The 17,564-nt window shown below is 46.9% G+C and overlaps 1 protein-coding gene across 5 annotated transcripts in view; it reads right to left on the bottom strand.

Annotated features, from left to right (window-relative positions):
- Pde8b (phosphodiesterase 8B) overlaps positions 1–17,564 on the bottom strand; it is a 159,498-nt gene that overhangs the window by 32,638 nt on the left and 109,296 nt on the right. For 3 of the 5 annotated variants that reach the window (XM_048331394.1, XM_048331395.1, XM_048331398.1), the window contains exons 7-10: positions 12,232–12,310; positions 8,815–8,955; positions 7,254–7,342; positions 5,016–5,076 (exon numbers count right to left, since the gene is read on the bottom strand). In XM_048331394.1, coding sequence (XP_048187351.1) covers positions 5,016–5,076; positions 7,254–7,342; positions 8,815–8,955; positions 12,232–12,310 — 370 coding nt within the window. The remainder of the gene's footprint in view (positions 1–5,015; positions 5,077–7,253; positions 7,343–8,814; positions 8,956–12,231; positions 12,311–17,564) is intronic. The other 2 variants (XM_048331396.1, XM_048331397.1) reach the window with 1 other exon arrangement.

Genomic DNA, 17,564 nt, shown 5'->3' with positions numbered 1-17,564 from the left:
CCCCTCCCCTCCCAACCCCACCACACAGTCTAAACCCTGCAGAGGCTTTGCTGTCAGTCTGGCAGCGTCGCCTTGGCATACCTCAGAACATCTTGAGGGGGCCTCTCAGGAACCCGGGGGTCCATTCCCTCAGAGTTCTCCTGTGATGTGTTTCCTTCCTCTGTCACCCGCCAGGTAACTGCCATAGACAGCCATGATCGTGAGCCCCTCTGTTAGCCTTTCCACGTTCCTTGTCACTGAACACAGGGCCAGCAGTGCTGCTGGCCCCAACAGCCCCAGGCGGGTGTGGGCATTCTCCCTGACACGTTTCCAGAGTCCAGCAGATGCAGGGCTCCTTTCCACCACTGCTGCTTCCTAGGAGCCTGCCTTTGGCTTCTTCCACCCTGGACCTATGATCTGCAAATGAGCCCTTGGAGTCTTCTGAGCAACCTTACAGGCTGAGCGCTTCTCATCCTCTTTCACCAGACTCGTAGGGAAGCCTCAAAGCCTGAACAGATCCTGGCAACGGACATGGTTCTCACCATGGCTGGAACCCAGCGCCCTCTAGGCCGAGGAGCGGGAGCCGCCATGGCTGGGTTTTAGGTGTACATGGGCTGCTACGGCTGAGGTGTGATGGGGAACGGATTCTGAAACACTGCCCTTGGCAGACGATGCTTCACAGACATGACTGTGTGCCCAGGGGGGGCTGTTCGGGTGACGTCGCTGCAGTGGCGGTCCCATGCTCTGGCCCCCCGTGCCCAGTCAGCTCCCTCGCTCTCTCGCTGTCAACACCCACTGCCAAACCACCCAGCTGCCACCTCCTTTCCTGTATATCACACACGCCAGCCTCAACGCCCAGCAGCCCCGGCTCTGCATGCTAAAGCCCCCAGGGAAGGGGACATGGAGGTGCCGGGCAAAGGCAGCTGGGTAACCCAGGCTGCTCCCCGGGGCCAAGCTTCTCTAGCAGGCAAAGAACACCTCTGTATACCTACACGTGGGCAGTGTAGGTCCTCAGTCTACTCCCAGACATTTGGGCCTCATGACCTATTTTAGTAGCCACCACCACCCACGAAACCATCTCCCATGCCCTTCCCTGCACGCAGCCATAAGCTCTGTGTCCTGGGGCCTCCCGAGCTCCTGACCACGGCAGGTACTCCGTCCTTGTGTGCCCAGCCCAGGGCCTGGCCGTTCAAAATGTGGGTTCTCAGGAGAAAAACGTGGCTTTTCCAATGCCAGAGGGCTTCCTTTAAATAGCTTCTGGTAAACACGTACTAAAGCTAACTGGGAAAATTTGGATCGTTTTGTTTACTGAGTGGCTCTACCAAATATGTCAACAAACACTGCAGGACACTTGCGGCGAGGGAGGCCCATATGTATAAGTTCTGGCTCGTGGTGACCCACCAATGACGACTTCAAATATACCGCCAGCCCGGCTGGTCACTGATGACTCACACCTGGAACCCTAGCTACTCAGGAGGCATTTCAAAGCCAGCCCAGGAAAGTCCAGGGGACTCTAACCTCCAACAAATCACCAAAAAGCAAGCAATGGGACAAACAAACTCGCCCATCGATCAACAGACCAAGATCAATCCATAGACCAACCTACAGATAGAATGTATATACTTCAAACTATATGTATGCCTATTTCCCTATATATTTACATATTTCTAATGTGGATGGCCACTTTCAAAGGCAACCAAGGAAGGTCACAGGTTAGGTAATTTTTGCTTTCCCTCCAATTTTGCTTTAGAATATCACACTTGGTTGAGTGCCTTAAACAATATGAAACCTATATCGCTTCTATACAGTCTAAAACTCTGCGCAGAACCTTAATTCGGGAGGGGAACACCTGGAGGGTTGGAAGGACACACAAAATCATTTTTCTATTTTCAAACCCAAGCAGACGGTGCTCCTGGCACAATCATCAGAGTTCCCACCATCCGAGTCTTGAAGCCGTTCATCTTGGCCGGAAGCTCTCAAACGCCGGCATGTCTGGGTGTGTGTTAGGACGGGAAGCTCAGGTCCTTCCTCAGAGGTTCTGATCCTGGGTTTTTTCAAGGAGAACCAATTCCTGAGGACACTGCGGCTGCTCTCCAGGGAGTCACACTGTGGGAACCACTGAGTTAGCCGGTCCTCCAGGGACTTGCTCAGGTGTTCTTACTGCGTGTTGGGACTGCCGGGGGATTCCTGACCACGGTGGGGACCTCACTGCCCACTGAGGAAGAGCAGGTGGCAAGGAGGAGCCCCCAGGCCCAACAGGCTGCCTTTCCCCACACCAGGCTCTGGGCCAGGCTGGGAGGAGCTGGTGTCATGTTGGGGTCCTGGGTGCCTCGTCTTCCCTGGTGACTCCAACCATGGCTGCAGATCCTCACATCTCGGCGTGGTAGCCTGTCAGGGGCCGAGCCAGGATGCAGAGGGCCATGGGGAAGACTGTGTGTGGGGGGGGGGGGTGGGGTCTGGGCTATGACTGGCCTGGGGAAGGGAGAAATTCAAGAAAGAAAGTAATCATCTAGAAATAGGTTGGCAAACTTCTGCCAGGAGCCAGACAGTAAACATTCTCGGCGCTGCCGGCCGCAGCTTCTCTGTGAAGCCGTTCTAGTGAGCCAGTGGGTGACAGTAGCCTCCAAGAGCCTGACCATCCTCCAGGGGAGCTGTTCCCCAAGCAGCCAGCTCGGGCAGGGCACCGCAGCGGGCCACGCAGCCCAGCCCCCGCCCACCGTGGGGTTGACCTCCGCCAGTCTCCATTTGCCCTTCCCCACAGCTGGGCTCAGATTGGCCCATTTAACCTGCCTTTGGCTCTCCCGCTTTCCTGGGGCAGGCACTGTGTGTCTCTGGGGCCGGCACCAAGGAGGTGTTTGATACACACCTGGGGTGAGCGTGGGGGGTGGGGGGGGGGTGGAGGGGGGGCAATATTTAACAGCAGAAAAACCCGCGGAACATTTCCAGCCTCTGGGCCACAAAACAAAAAAAAAAACCCTACAGGACTCACAGAGGAAAGGAAATCTCTCCTGATGACAAACACACCCAGGAGGAGCTGCCTGGCTTAGAATGCTATTCCTTGTTAAAATGCAAACCCATGGGTCGATGTGGACGTCAGGGCCGAACCCCAGAAATCAGTGCTGGGGAATGGCTGCAGACAGGCTGCTCCCCGGGCCTGGGGCAGGGCCCAGAGCCACGCACTTCAGCCTCCTCGGATGAGGCGGAAAAGCGCTGCTGCCAGCCGGAAGGACAAAAATGCCTTCTTACTGGAAAAATCTAAGCGTCTCTCTAGGCCTGTGCTGCACCATTAGGTGACGTCAATGGTTCGGAGTAGGAGCGCGCTGCTCAGAACAGTGGCTGATTCATGCGGGAAAGGAGTTTCTATTTACAGCCAGAGCGAAGACGCGGCCCTCGCTTCTGCAGCCTCAAGCCCTCGCTCCCGGCTCCTCCGCCTCCCCTGTGGGCCCGTGGAAGAGGCTTTCTAACCGGCAAGAAGCCAAGACTGAGACACTTCATTCCATTCAAGCCGACCAACAGCTCCAGGGCCTACTATCTGCAGCCAGCTGGCACTCCGAGCCCATGACCCCACGAGAGAGGGAGGGCGGGTTAGCCCACGAATAGCTGTGCGAGCGGAGGTACAAAACTAACGAGGCGATCTGGGGGTTCGGCAGGGAGGACCCAGGAGGGCCGGTAGGAAGGGGGCTCGTGGAGCTGTAGGGACTGGGGGTTCTCTTCACCACTCAGGAGGAGGGGAGACCGAAGCTAATGCGACGGGAGAAGAGCGCGCCTGACTGCAGACGCGAGCTGTACTTAATCTCTGGCATGAGAATGCACGGCCCCAACACCTCGCCCGGGAATCCGCAGCCCAGAAATGGCGGCCTGCGCTCCGTGTGCGAAGTCATCCCCAGGGCTGCCTGTCCCTCGCCCTCTGCGGGTGTCGCCTCTCGCGCACATCTCATTCTTCCTCCCGGCATGCAGCAATGTAGCTCACTCGATGACTTTTTCTTTCCCTGTGGAAGTCCATTTTCTTCCTTTCCACATCTCCAAAGACTTGCCTCTTTGCGTGACTTTGTGGTATTAACAGAACATTTCCTGACTCCAGATTAGATTTTCAGTGGTGAAGGAAGCCTTAGGTTGAACTAAAGGTTAGGAACAAGCACGTGGCCATGGGGCCTTGGACGTCTACAGCCTCCTCAAGACACAGCCCATTGGTCCCTCAGGAACCTCTCGGGGGCGGGGCGGGGGGAGGGGGGAGCCCTGGCCCCTGCTGTCCTGCCAGCAAGCCAACACCTCACAGGCCAGGTCTCACCTGTCCTGAACCTCTCGCCATTGGACGACACCCCAGAAACCTCCGCAACTGCTTAGAAATGCTATCACTTCACCAAAAGCAAAGTGCATATTCTGTAAGTTTTCGAGAAACGCTCATTGGTAACTATGTTTTCTGCATCGTTTTTAACCAGATTACAGAGCACGAGATGAAAATCCAGGTGATCAAAGAGCAAAAGCAAAAATCACACAGAAGAGAATTCCTCTACAACTTTGCTGTTCTTTGCTATAAAACTACCTTAAATATTCTTAAATATAACAACTTGCTAAGATTCTGTTATTTCAGAAGACATCATTTAAATGCATTGCTTTACATGATATAGTATGAGAAAACACAGCCCTAATTTGGCATGATTCTGAGTTCGGATGCAGATTGTAGGGGTGAAATGCTCAAATGGATATATACTCTCACCTGCTTATGAAATGAAGATAGGAAATAGTTTGGGGGGGGGGTAGCTGGAAGAATTTTACACTTGCATAAAATACATTAGCTTAGTGAGTCAGCCAAGAGACAAAGTATAACCAGTGTGCTTTGCTAACAAAGTAAGACAGATTTGCCGGGGAATCTTTCACAAATTCACGTCCGAGGTATCTAATGTCCCCCGAAGCCTTCTTAGCTGGTAACTACAGTCAGATATGGAGAAAGACAGGCAGAGAAGGGTAGCAAGAATGTAGCACATGGTGAAGCTGACAAAGCAGATGGTGGGGGGCGGGAGGGCTGAATACTGTACCTGCTTATTATTGTCAGTGGTACAGCACAGCTTCTTGAGGGAGACAAAATGCCTAATTTTCCTAATAATATAAATAATTCATGATTAGTGAGTTTGATACCAGAGGGTTCCACAAGTCAGCACATGAAAACATCAGCAGTCTTCTGAAAGCAGCACTCCCCTAGCAGGGACTAGGGTAGATTTAGGACTCAAGCAAAAATCTAAGCTACAGAAAAGATGTTTTCCACATAGCTCCCAACCTCCTCTTCAAAAACCTGGCTTCCTGCGGGGTCCCTGCTGCTGCAGACACATTCTGAGAGGGCTCTCTTCATGTAACTGTCACTCTCCAGAAGTTTGGTTCCTAGATACCTTTAGGGAAAGCCTGAAAAACTAACATACTGACATAAATAATTTGATTGCTCATCTAAAAAGCCAAGAGATTTATTTGGGCAATGGCTAAGTTTTATAGTTGCTTTTTTTTCTGTTACATATTCCATGTTCTTTTGTACTATAGGTGATATCATAATGGTACTTTTTTTAAGGATAAAACTCTGACAGTTAGGTTATGGTCTTGCTGGTGACCATAAGGAAAACTAAAAGATGACAGGTCGTTAGGCCCCATGCAAATGTTAGCTCAAGGTGGACTTTCTGTTGAAAGTACAGCCATGAAATCCAAAGAATATATAAGATTTATACCTCAAAAGCCTCTGGGAGGGAAACTGCATCTTTCTCCCTAACCCCCCTGTGTCTGCTTGTCTCTGTGTATGTCTCTCCATCTCTGTATCTGTGTCTCTATCTCTAACTCTTTCTGGTTTGCTTTTCTCTGGAGAACTCTAAAGAGAGCATAGAAAGTACTGGCAATTGTTTAGTGAGCATCACTCAAATAGGAAGAGGTAAAATTCCCCGATTTTAAATCAGCATTGCCTCTGATAGTTCATTGCCTAAGTACAATTACATAAAAATAACATTGGAAATTGTGTCTAGATAAAAGAATTTCTTTCCCTCATCTGTCAAACCAGAAAAAAATTTATTCTGACAGAAATTGCCAAGCAATAGCACATCTCCTCTGCTTTGGTTATCTAGTGATTCTGGTCACATATACAAAAAAACAAAAAAAATCTTCTAAGAAGATGATCTAAGAATAAGGATGTTAAAACCCCAAGAGCTCTGGGCATTATCTTCTCCCCAGCACTGGTCGCTGGTAGAAGGGATGTGCTGAGGAAATGCTGGTCAGCTGGAGACTGGAGGGAGGACAGCCTGGGACCGCAGCTCCCAAGAAGCCTGCTTAGAAGCCTAGCAGTGCCTGCAACCTTCAGAGTTCAGCCAGAGAGGCATGCATGACAGAATGTATCAATTACTAGGTGGTTGTCTTCCATCTGACTGGAGAACAACTTCAAATGGCTAAATAAGTAAAATCGAAGAGGACACAATATACAAGTAGTTTGGTGATTTTGTGGGACATCTAGTTTTCTAGTAGTATCACCCCCCTACCCCAGCTGGTCATAGGTGCTCCCATTGGACTCCTCCGTGGGACTCTCCAATACCAATTATTGGTACTGGTGTGCTAGCTCTTACCTCATTATTTTCCCCACACAGTTCCATGTTCTGAGTCCCTCACAGACTCAAACTGCCAAGTGGAGTTGACCTTCAGGATGAGTCATGAGACTTATCAGTGAGGCGGTGTTAGGAGCCTTGTCTGGCCTCCTGAGCCCTCTCACAAATTTAACTGAGAGAAGGGAAAGGAATTGTACTGTTTTCTCATCTCCCCACAAAACGAACAGACTTGTCTGGTAACCTGAGGTTCCATGGGGTCAGATACCCTGAGCTGCTGGCCAGACAGCATCCCTCACATGTTAGTGGCCTCCAGAACTTTCTTAGCCCTTGTGGAAGAAACCCAGAGCCAACCTAGAGAAAACCAGGAAAGGCAGGGCCTCGAGAGAGAGAGAAGGTGGACTCTCTGTGAGCTCAGGGCAGAGGCTTAGCACCCCAGCTGGAGATTATTTATTAAGGGGGAAGAATAGCCTGGAAACAAAGCCCCCTCCAAGGGTGCTGGAAACCATGGGGACACCTAGGACCAGAAGACAGGAGGAACAAATGAAGGTTAGGGCATGCTACTGGCCTGGTAGAGATACCACAAATGGCAATACTTATTGCCTGTGAGGACCTAAGGCTCGCACTGGCCTTCCATGTCTAAACCCAATGCCCCCAAGGGCCTGAGTCCATGTCTGCAGCTGAAAGAGTCAAAGAGCTTGCTCTCACCCTCCTTGGCCAATCACTGGGGTGATCTTCACGTGCTGTTGGATGCTGTCCCCGGATTTCCGTCTGGCATAGTAAACCCCCTGCCACTCCTACACAGACAAAGAGAGCTCTTCAGATCCTTTGGTCATGGTCAGAGTTGCCCCCAGGGAGCAACTTGAGCTGAGTCAGAACATTTGCACCCACTGCCCTTACATTGCACCAAACCCTGCTGTATCATCGCTTCCACCGCGACACTAACACCGTCACAAAGCTTAGACAAATCCACGAAGCCCATCAATGAGTCCACCTGGCTGCCCGTCCTGAGTCCCACGACCCTTGACCTGGAGGTCAAGTTAACCTGCTACTGACCTCCTGCCACCGCACCGAATTTGAGAAGTCACTCTCAAAATCTTCATGACCTATGAGCTTAATCTTACTGTGGTTAGTGTAGAGATGGGTAAACTGAGGCTCGGAGGGTTTAACTAACTTAGCTTCATTAGGAAGTAGAGAATCTTATCATAAGTTTGGGTCTTTCTCATTTCCTGAAGTCCCCAAGGATTGGGGTCTCTCAGCCAAGGTGTTTAGAGCTACTCTGACTCTTCAGTTTCCAAGGAGCCATGCTGCCAGCCAAGAAGAAAGCAGCGAAGCACTAGACCCTGGGAATCAGCTGAGAGAGCCAGGTGACATGGGGGGGAGCATGGAGTACCCCAACAGTTCTTGGGATTAGCTCAGAGGTAGGTTCTCATGGCTGTTCCTTGCCCCTTCCCTTATATACGACGAGGTTGGATTCTTTCGACTAATCTTTTGGGAGTAGTATATAATAGCTTATATCTTCTTTAAGTCTCATTTGCTCCAATTAAAAAAAAATCAACATTGTCTATCTTTATAATCCAAACATTTTTATCCCTGTCGAATGGCCTCCTATTCAATGAAGACAATGTTTCTATCAAATTATTACGCAGAAGAGAAGGAAATGGAAGGCAGCAGGAGAAGAAGCTTAGAAGAAAGTACCCAGGCTATCCCAGACCGGAGGGCCAACGCTCCTTTGGAGGAGAGGGCTACAGAGGAAATTCCTCTTGTACTTCTACCATGCTTTCATCTCCCTGGACAACACAGAAGGGCTGGGGGAAGAGGCCAGGAGAGAAAGAGCTACCTATGGGTTCTGAGCAGTAACAAGCAAAGACAACAGAAAAAGGGCAACTGACAAAAAAAGAAAAAAAAACAGACTGGCATTCAGTCCTTCTAGTCTCTAACTGAGAGACTGAAAAATCCACAGTAGCTGTCTGGGTAGAGCGCTGCTCAGAGACAGGCACAGTGTTCCAGCAATGACAGGTGGCATTTACTCACAAAGCGTGACATACCCTTTCACAAAACACTCAGTTATGTCAGCACGCTAAACACAAGATTCACTTGAGATGCAAAATTAACCCGTCACCTCCTTTTGCAAACAGCAAATGGCTTCCACTGAATTCTGATATTATGAAGGAAGGAAACCTTATGGAAAAAGACACCAAAACTTCCAACAACAACAACGAAGGACTGGGGAAGGGGTTTCTGGACCAGCCTTGTCGGGTCCACTGACCTTTCCCTTCTTGATGCAGGTATTGATGGTGTCGAGGAGGTCAGCCCGGTTCTTGTCACTCTTGGGCAGGTCAGCAAGTTCTTTCCCCAGCAGCTCCCCTTTGTGGTAGCCCATCATCCGCTCAAAGGCTGGGTTGACATACTGTGAACAGGGCGGGGGACGCATCAGCACGCAATGCGGGGGCCTTTGCTGGGTGGGACTCAGGACAATGGAGCAAGCAGTTCCAGCAGCAACCATGCTCAACAGCTGGGGTGCAGGGGCCCTCCTTCCCTGACCTCCACGAACCAGTGACCCCCCCCCACCCCTGCTATCTAAGTCCTCTGTGGGCAACTGGGAGGAACTTTAGCAGGGAAGGAGCAGAAAGCTCCTGTCTGGCAGTCCTAGTCTGTGTTGAACGTCGCTCGCCATCAGGAAATCAGGAAAAATCCGGAAGAAAATGGAAATGTAAAGAAAGAATCTGGAGATTTAAAGAAAAAATAGGGTTGGGGGATGTGTAGCCCAGTGCTTTGCTTAGCCCACAATGAGGCCCTGAGTTCCATCCTAGCATCAGAAATTTAAAAACAAACAAGTAATTAGAACAAACAAGTAATTAGGAACTTAATTATTTCAACAGGTTGTGACATTTATTAGTCACAGCTGTAAGGCAGCAATTTGATCTCACAGCTGCTGGCTTTCTACTTGCGCCATCTATTTCTCGATGCTGCGGTTAAGGTCACTTTCTATCACATCTGAACACAAACTATAGTGAGCCAGCATGGACAGGACAGCCTTTCAGAGCTGGGTGCCAGAGGCAAGAAGAGGGGCACCCCATCATGCACTTGGAGGTCAGCAGACTCAAGAGGTTTCAGTGCAGAAATCTGCTGCGATCTGGGGTTTAGAACTATTTTCTTCACCTCCTCGTCTCAGGCTTCCGCTTCCATTTTCTTTTCAAGAAGCACAGAATCGGATGAGGATCCAAGAGGAAGGGACAGGTGGTGTTCAAGGTAGGGAAAGCATGGGAACTTTGGTCATGGGTTTCTTTGGGTACAAGTTCCACCCCACTGCTCCTTCAGTAAGGTTCTCCCCAAACTCTAATCACTCGTGGGGTGATAGGTCATGAACTGGTTGATGTAAGGACACCTAGGGAGCGATTCCATTGGGAACACAGCTTCTATGAGCGTGATTAACCCCAGGAGCTGAAAGGGCCAGGAGGACACTCTGGTCATCAGAGCTACGGGGATGGCTAAAGAAGAGAACCCTGACATCACACATAGGACAGGTACCTGGCCTGGTCCCTTGGCAGGGTGGGGCACCACTACTAGCCTGGGCCTTCCTTCTTGGATCAGCTTTTAGCCCCCTGGTGGCCCCTGCAGGCTGTCAAGCTACCTATAAGTCTCCCTTCCCTGGGCTTTAACCCTGGGAGTCTGTGTCTCACTGATTCCTCCCTCCCTCCTTCACCCCCTTCTCTCTTTCACACACACACACACACACACACACACACACACACACACACACACACACGCCCTGTCCCCCATATCCCTCTAGAAAAGCAGAGGAGATTCCTGTCACTCCTAAGAGCTCCACTGACTCCTGGGAACATTGAGTTCATGAACTTTAAGTTTTTGTTCTACCCCATTGGACATTAAAATCCTCAAAGCCAAAGACTTATCTTGGGATATTCCTGGTTATTTAGTAGATATATGATGAGTAAATAAATGATATTAGAGAATGTGATGTTTCCTTTTCTGTTGGCTACGTCTAATACTTATTCTTTTCCCTTGTCTTGGTGGTACTGGGGTTTGAACTTAGGTACTTCCTATGAAAGCTGCTCTTCCACTAGAGGCTCACCTCCAGCCCTTTTTTCTTTAGTTACTTTTCAGATAGGGCTTTGTATGTCTGCCCAGGGCTGGCCTCAGAACACAATCCTCCTAATCTCTGTCAGCTGAGAATGCAAGTCATGCCCAGCCCTCCTTCCCTTTGCTTTGAAATGTCACAATGATGGTACATCTTTGAAAGTAGCACAAAGAGATTCCCCAAGAAAACACCTGTAAAAATCTTATTCCAGAATCCAAGCATCCCTTTTAATTCAGTGACCCTCCCTCCCTCCACTTCACAGGCACCATCGATTCTCACATCCCTGTTTCTGCCTGTCTTTGGAAGAAGAGGCTAGAAGATGATCTATACCAGCATGTGAAACCATCTCCAGACTACTCCTACCAGGGATATGGGTTGCTAACTACTGGTTGCTAGCTGTGTGATAGACTCAGTTCCCTGTTCAAGTGATCCTCCGGTAGATTACAAGTAAAGAAGGTAGAAAGCAGGAGCCCCTTCTTCTTATTTTGGAAATCACAGCCTAGCTGCCCACCTCAAAGTAGGGAGGTACAACACAAACGTGTCTCACGGACAGAACTGATTGTTCAGGTCTAGATGTAAGTGGTGGAGACATGGGATTTGTGGGATTTGAGTCAAGGCTGTGGCAGGTGAGCCAGAAACAAGCCAGCAATATGAAGAAACCTTCAGTTCCCTTTTAAGGAGCAGCCAGAGAAACAAATTCTAAAAATGCAGCCAAACAGGGAGTAGGCAGGCTTTGGAGTAAAAAAAAAAACAACATAGCTGCATATTTGGGTTTCAATGCTTATGACTTCTTAGAGAAGTCCCTGGACCTCGGAGGGCCTCAGTTTACTCTCCTATACCAAGGGGCCAGTGTTGCCAAATGGAGGTGAAATAATCTAATGAAGGTGATGCTGACAGGGCCAGGAGGGGTGGGCACCAGTGGGTTTCCATGGAGACCAGTGATCTGAGGATATAGCATGGCATGGCTGCGTATGCACTGGAAGCTTCAGAAGAGACAGAAGGCTCCTACAGCAGCACCACAGTGTGCTGGTGTTCTAACAGCCACCAGGATTCCTCGCGTACAAGGATACTCCGCAAACTAGCTACAGGCAGGCCGCCGTCACAAAGGAGCCACCGAGGAACAGCCTCCTTTCAGAGGGACAGCAGATGAATGTTTATCTCCCGTACACATTGCCTGAAGAAGATGGCATTCGCATAGTGCTTTATAATCAGTATATCAATTGCAGGCAAGGAAATGAGATTTTTTTTTTTGAATGATTCGCTCCCATAGGTATTTGCAAGCATTTGCTCTACAATTCTGGTTTGCTTCTCTAAATTCTGTCTTGACAGATGATCTAGAGAATTTATGCCAACTCTGTCAAAGAAGCCACAGCTCCTGATCTGAACAAATACATCTTATTCCTTATTGAGTATCTAATTCCTAGCTTAAGTCTATCAGTATTCTTTACATAGTTTGATTTTTCAATTCTTCAAAGAAAGTGCGCTAATATGTGAAAGTAATTGGAAAGTACTTGCCAAAAGGTGGCTCGAACGTGAAAAAGGTTCTGTTTTGACATCTAATGGTAGAAGTGTTTCTTTCCTTACCTGGATCACGTGGTCATCACTTGTTATTTCTATGGCTTCGTGACAGTGGTCTAATGCTGTAAACACTGAATTGCAGGCCCTGAAAGATGCAAAAGATTGAATTAGTTGTCCTATAAAAATCATTTGCATTTTGTTTGTTAATCTAACAAAGTAAATACATGCTAGATTTTTTTGGGGGAACCATACATTTCTTATTATTGCTATGGTCTGAATATTGGTGTCCCATCGCAGTTCCGATGTTAGAATCTAATGCCCAATGCAACAGTATTAATATGTGGAGCCTTTGGGAAGTGATTTCAAGGGCTCTACCCTCATGAATGGGATTCATTTCCTTAGAGAAGGCCCTTGGTCCCTCTGCCTTTGAGGACATGGAATGCGTTATCTATGAGGAACAAGCTCTCACCAGACACTGAATCTACCAACATCATGATTTTGGATTTCTCAGTCTCCAGAAGTGAGCAATACATTTTGGTTATTTCTAAATTTCCCAGCTTAAGGTATGTTGTTATATAGTTCACACAGATTAAGACAGTTGTTGTGTTTTGAAAAAGCAAAGTAATCTTCCAAACTACCTGCATAAACAACAGCATATATACACATATGCATAATCCGAAAAGGAACTGTAAGTAAGTTCTGAATGGCTATGTATTTGCCAAAAGGAGCTTCAACATGGACACAGAGAACAAAGCACAGACGAAACTGGCTTGTAAGTCCCATATGTTCTATGTCAGTGACATTTTATTTTCTTCACAGAAGTCATGGAACAGGAGCAATTAGGAGGCTTTAAGTAGGCCTAAATTGTCTCTGAGGTATTCTGGCCTTTTGCAACAAACATAAGAACATTTTTTTCCTCCTTACTTATTTTTGTGATGTGACTTTGGTTCCCACCATCCTCTCTGGTATGAAGAAAGGCAAATATGGCAGGATTCCCGAGCTAGTTCATTTTACCTGTGCAGGCTGCCAGGTCTTGTCAACTTTCCTGTATACTTGGGACATTCAGAATCAGGCTCACAGAATACAGTTATAATTTTAACTAACTTCTAAATCTAGAACCAATTCCAACTACAGTAGGTTATTTACTACCCAATATGGCAAGAATGTAGCTAGGGCTCAGTTATTTGTACTGACGATCTAAAGGATCCCAGCAAAGGCTTTCTTACACATAACAAAGAGAAAAAAAGAAAAGCATTGATTTATTGCCCTGATATTTGTTCTTACAAAACAAACTCTTCCGATGTTATTTTTTCCACTCATCAAGGGAGTCTAACTTTGCTTCTTTGTTTTGCTCTGTTTATAAGGAAAAAGGCAGAAAACATTGAGTGAAATTTGAGTTCGTACTTTCCCAGTTCTGGAATCTTGGGCATCTTTTTATTTTTGCTGGTCCTTGGGTTCCTCATCTAGAAAATGAGAAGAATAATACATATTCCACAGGGTTTTATAATCATCAGAACAGATGATTTTTGCTAAGTATTTCTCAAAGCACTTGGGACTCTACTGGGTAGGAATTCAACATGTGGTAGCTGTTATTATTTCTTTGTTATCAAAGGTTTTTAAAAACCCTTGGTGAAAAGAAAATTAAATTATAACTTGTTTTTTTTTCATGTGAATATCTGAAATGTCAAACCAAAAATGTGTATAATACTAGTCACGTAGCCTACATGGAGAATGAATTCCAGAGTTGAGGATATCAATGAGCATGCTCTGTATGAGCAGGCCCGAGGCGGGGTGGGGGTGGGGTAGACAGCCTGACTCTACTGGCACTCCTGAGTGGACAGACCATTTCTACATTCCAACTGTACCCATCCACCCAGCTTCAACTGTAGACTGTCACATTACCACCTCAGCATTTGTAAACATGGTGATCTGCAATAAGAAGAAAGAGTACGAGAGGAAATCAGGGCCATTACAAACATGGTTATTGAACTGGCTCTTGAGACAAGCAAGAGCCACTGTGTATATGCGCGCGGTGTGTGTGTGTGTGTGTGTGTGTGTGTGTGTGTGTGTGTGTGTGTGCGCGCCAGTACTAGGTCTTGTGCTGACAGCCTCAAGTTTTCACTGAACTTTTTCACTCACAGTTTGTATTCTACTTGAGTTATACCTCCAATTCTGAGTTTTTGCTGTTTAATTGGAGATAAAAAAAATCTTGAGGATTTGTCTGAGTGAGCTGGTTTCAAACCTTGATCCTTAGATCTCAGCCTCCTGAGTAGCCAGGACTACAAGCATGAGATGCTGATGCCCAGGTAAGAGCCAATTTTATCAAAAATATTTTTTGGCTATCTGGTCCAGAATGGGCTCAGTATGTATTCCTAAGCTGGTGCCAGTGGCTCACGTCTGTAATTCTAACTACTCAGGAGGATGAGATATGAGGATCATGGTTCAAAGCCAGCCTGGGCAAACAAGTTCGAGAGACTCTTATCTCCAATTAACCACCAGAAAACCGGAAGTGGTGCTGTAGCTCAAGTGGTAGAGCACTAGCTGTGAGCTGAAGAGCTCAGGGACAGCGCCCAGGCCCAGAGTTCAAGCCCCATGACTGACCAAAAAAAAAAGAACTACTTCTGCCTTTCAGAACTACTTTTGCTGCGTGGCAAAACACACTCTATGTAGGCCAATTTGTCAACTTTGAGATCTGGATAATTAAGTTCTAATGAACACAAATTATCAAATGATACATTTCTCTCCTACATAAGTGGTTTCTCTAAGGTACCTACCTATATATTTCAACTAAGAGTGTAAACTGGTACTTTAGGCAATTACCATTTTATCAATTCAAGAAGTGGCCTTTATATAAATCTTCAGAGCCAGCTTCTAGGATTGGTCTATTAAACATTCACTTCACGATTAGCCATAAAGCATAAAATCCTCCAGAAGTATAATGCCCAACAGGAAAGAGCAAATGCTTATACTGACAGTTGGCAGCAGAAGGCACTTGACAGTACAGGATGTTACTCTTCTTGCTTCCCTCACAGTGACCAACAGGGAACACTGCAGTGTTTATTTGGCTTTTCAATCTCTCTTGGTTGTTGGCTGTACTTAAATAAACATGCAGCAAAATGGGGCAATCAATTTGTGTCATGTTGCTAGAGTTTGGGAACCTAATTGCTTGTATTAATTATTGATATTCTCCAGGCAGAAGAACTTAGCTTTATTAATTTTCTGTTCTTGTGAACCATATAACTATATCTCAAATGACTTTATTTGAGATATTGTTTTACTTCCTTTAGGCTAAGGAGTCAGAAATTGGAAACAGAAACACAAGAGAAAGGGAGGTAAGGTGGGTAGGTATGAAAATCCAGGAAAGATGAGCAATGAAACCATTTCCTGCGGCCTTTCTTAGGGGCCTTACGAGGATCCCACGGGAGAGGCCAGAGGGGAAAGGCAAGCATTATAGGGGTCCAGGTAGAATGTGTATTAGTGGCTACAGTGGTAAACAATGAGCACCACAATGACAAGCAGGACAATGAGCTCTATTCCAGCACTACAGCCAACATGTCAAGTCCCACAGCTAGGATCATGTCAGCAGAGGCTTCTATTGTCTTCTTTTGTCAGTGTAACTGAATTGGATATGTGATCTCTGGTGGTCCTTTGGAAGGCTCACAGACACACGCCCCACTGAGAACAAAGGTAGATCTAGGCAAGGTGGTGGCATGTCAATGCTTAAGAACACAAGTCCGCAGGGGCCTAGAATGAGCAGAGTAGGGACCAGATGAGCCAGGGATTCATGAGCTTGCTACTTGCTGGCCCTGCTCCCAGGGTAAGGATGCAGAAGGGTCGGTTATTTTAAGTATTCAAGGCTCTAAGATTGGGAATTAAACAAGCATGATTAGTTGAGTGATTCCTCAACTGACAAATGATTGAAAGAAGAGCTGGAACTGTTCTAGTACAAACTGATGAGCTGAAATTCCTGGTAAGTAGTTAAATCATTATGCTGACTTTAGATACAACAGGTCTTTTCATGAGAAAAAGGCATTATCCTAGAAACTCAGCATTTCATGAATTATTCTGCTTAGCAGAGCAATCCATCAAATGTACACAGAAATGTATACACACCTTTAAAACTTTTTCTACCTAAAGTCATCTTTAAAAAAATTAGACCACACCGTCTGTTTGGTTATTTCCTCTGGACCTTCTTAGGGACTCGATCACCCAGGGGGAAAAGGCAACCATTACAGGGGTCCAGGCCTGCACGATCCTTTCAATAAGTTCAGACACTCTTGTACAGAGATACTCGGAACCCAACACCATCATGTGGCAAAAGACTGTGTCCTTGTAGAATGACAGTCATGTTACATATTTAGCTGCAGCCGAGGGCGGAATTGTAGGGAAAATTCTTACATAATTAGACTATAATTATTTTGGCTTTGTATAATAAAGAGCTCATTTCCCAGTTTGTCACAAATGGTATAGCCACTTGGCTGCCTGAGGGTACAGGTAGATGTTCTAGATGCCCTTGAATGCCCTCAAGAGCTGGAGGGAGGTCATGGTCAAGGTCAATGACCTCTCATCCGTTTGGGTTTGGGATCTGGTAGATCTGGGGAGATTTAAATCATGTGTGTGCATGCACATACCCAGATAGGGAGAAAGCTCAGGTGATGTCAAGGAAGAACCAGCCAAAATGTAATAAAGTGAGCTGGTATTGAAAGAAAGAGGACATAGAGCTAGACAGGCTTTTCTTCCTGGGACTCTACCTCCCAAATTGCTGAGATTATAGCCATGAGCTACCGCAAGTGGGTCTTATTTTTTACCCTCATTTAATAGCAATAGAGACAACCTCCTCCCTCCCCGGAATAAAAACAATGTACAATACTAAAAAGCACAACTTATAAAAAGAAAAGGACTATACGATTTTCTGGAAAAATTTTATGAAGCTTTCTAAAACTGAAAAACAAAAACAAAAAACATACAGACAAAAAGAAACCATGGAATTTAGCTTACTTAAACATTAAAAAAGGGTGATTTTTGTTCATCAGTGGCTTTGAAATAATCAGAATTCTTCAAATATCTGAATTACCACTGACCGGACATTCTTTTGAAACATTTCCCCCCCAGGGTTAGAATAACCAACTTCTTATTCGAACACTATTCTCTAGCTTTCTCTAGTCACCAAAGAGGAACCCCAGACCAGCTGTACCCACGGGTTTGGCTGCTGTAGGTATAAACCAACCTAGCAGGTGGCCACAGTGAGAAGCCACGCGGGAACTGCCCTGCTAGCAGCCAGGAAGCGGCAGGGGACAGGCCTGTCAAGTGGGGGAGCAGGAGTAGGGGAGATGGGCCTCCTCTTATTACTCTCTCCCCCATCTCTGACTTGAACAGGGCAGTTGGAAAAAGTTAGGGTC

The sequence above is a fragment of the Perognathus longimembris genome, chromosome 22 (genome assembly GCF_023159225.1).
Source record: "Perognathus longimembris pacificus isolate PPM17 chromosome 22, ASM2315922v1, whole genome shotgun sequence".
NCBI classification, from domain to species: domain Eukaryota; kingdom Metazoa; phylum Chordata; class Mammalia; order Rodentia; family Heteromyidae; genus Perognathus; species Perognathus longimembris.
This window is presented reverse-complemented; position numbering and strand designations above follow the sequence as displayed.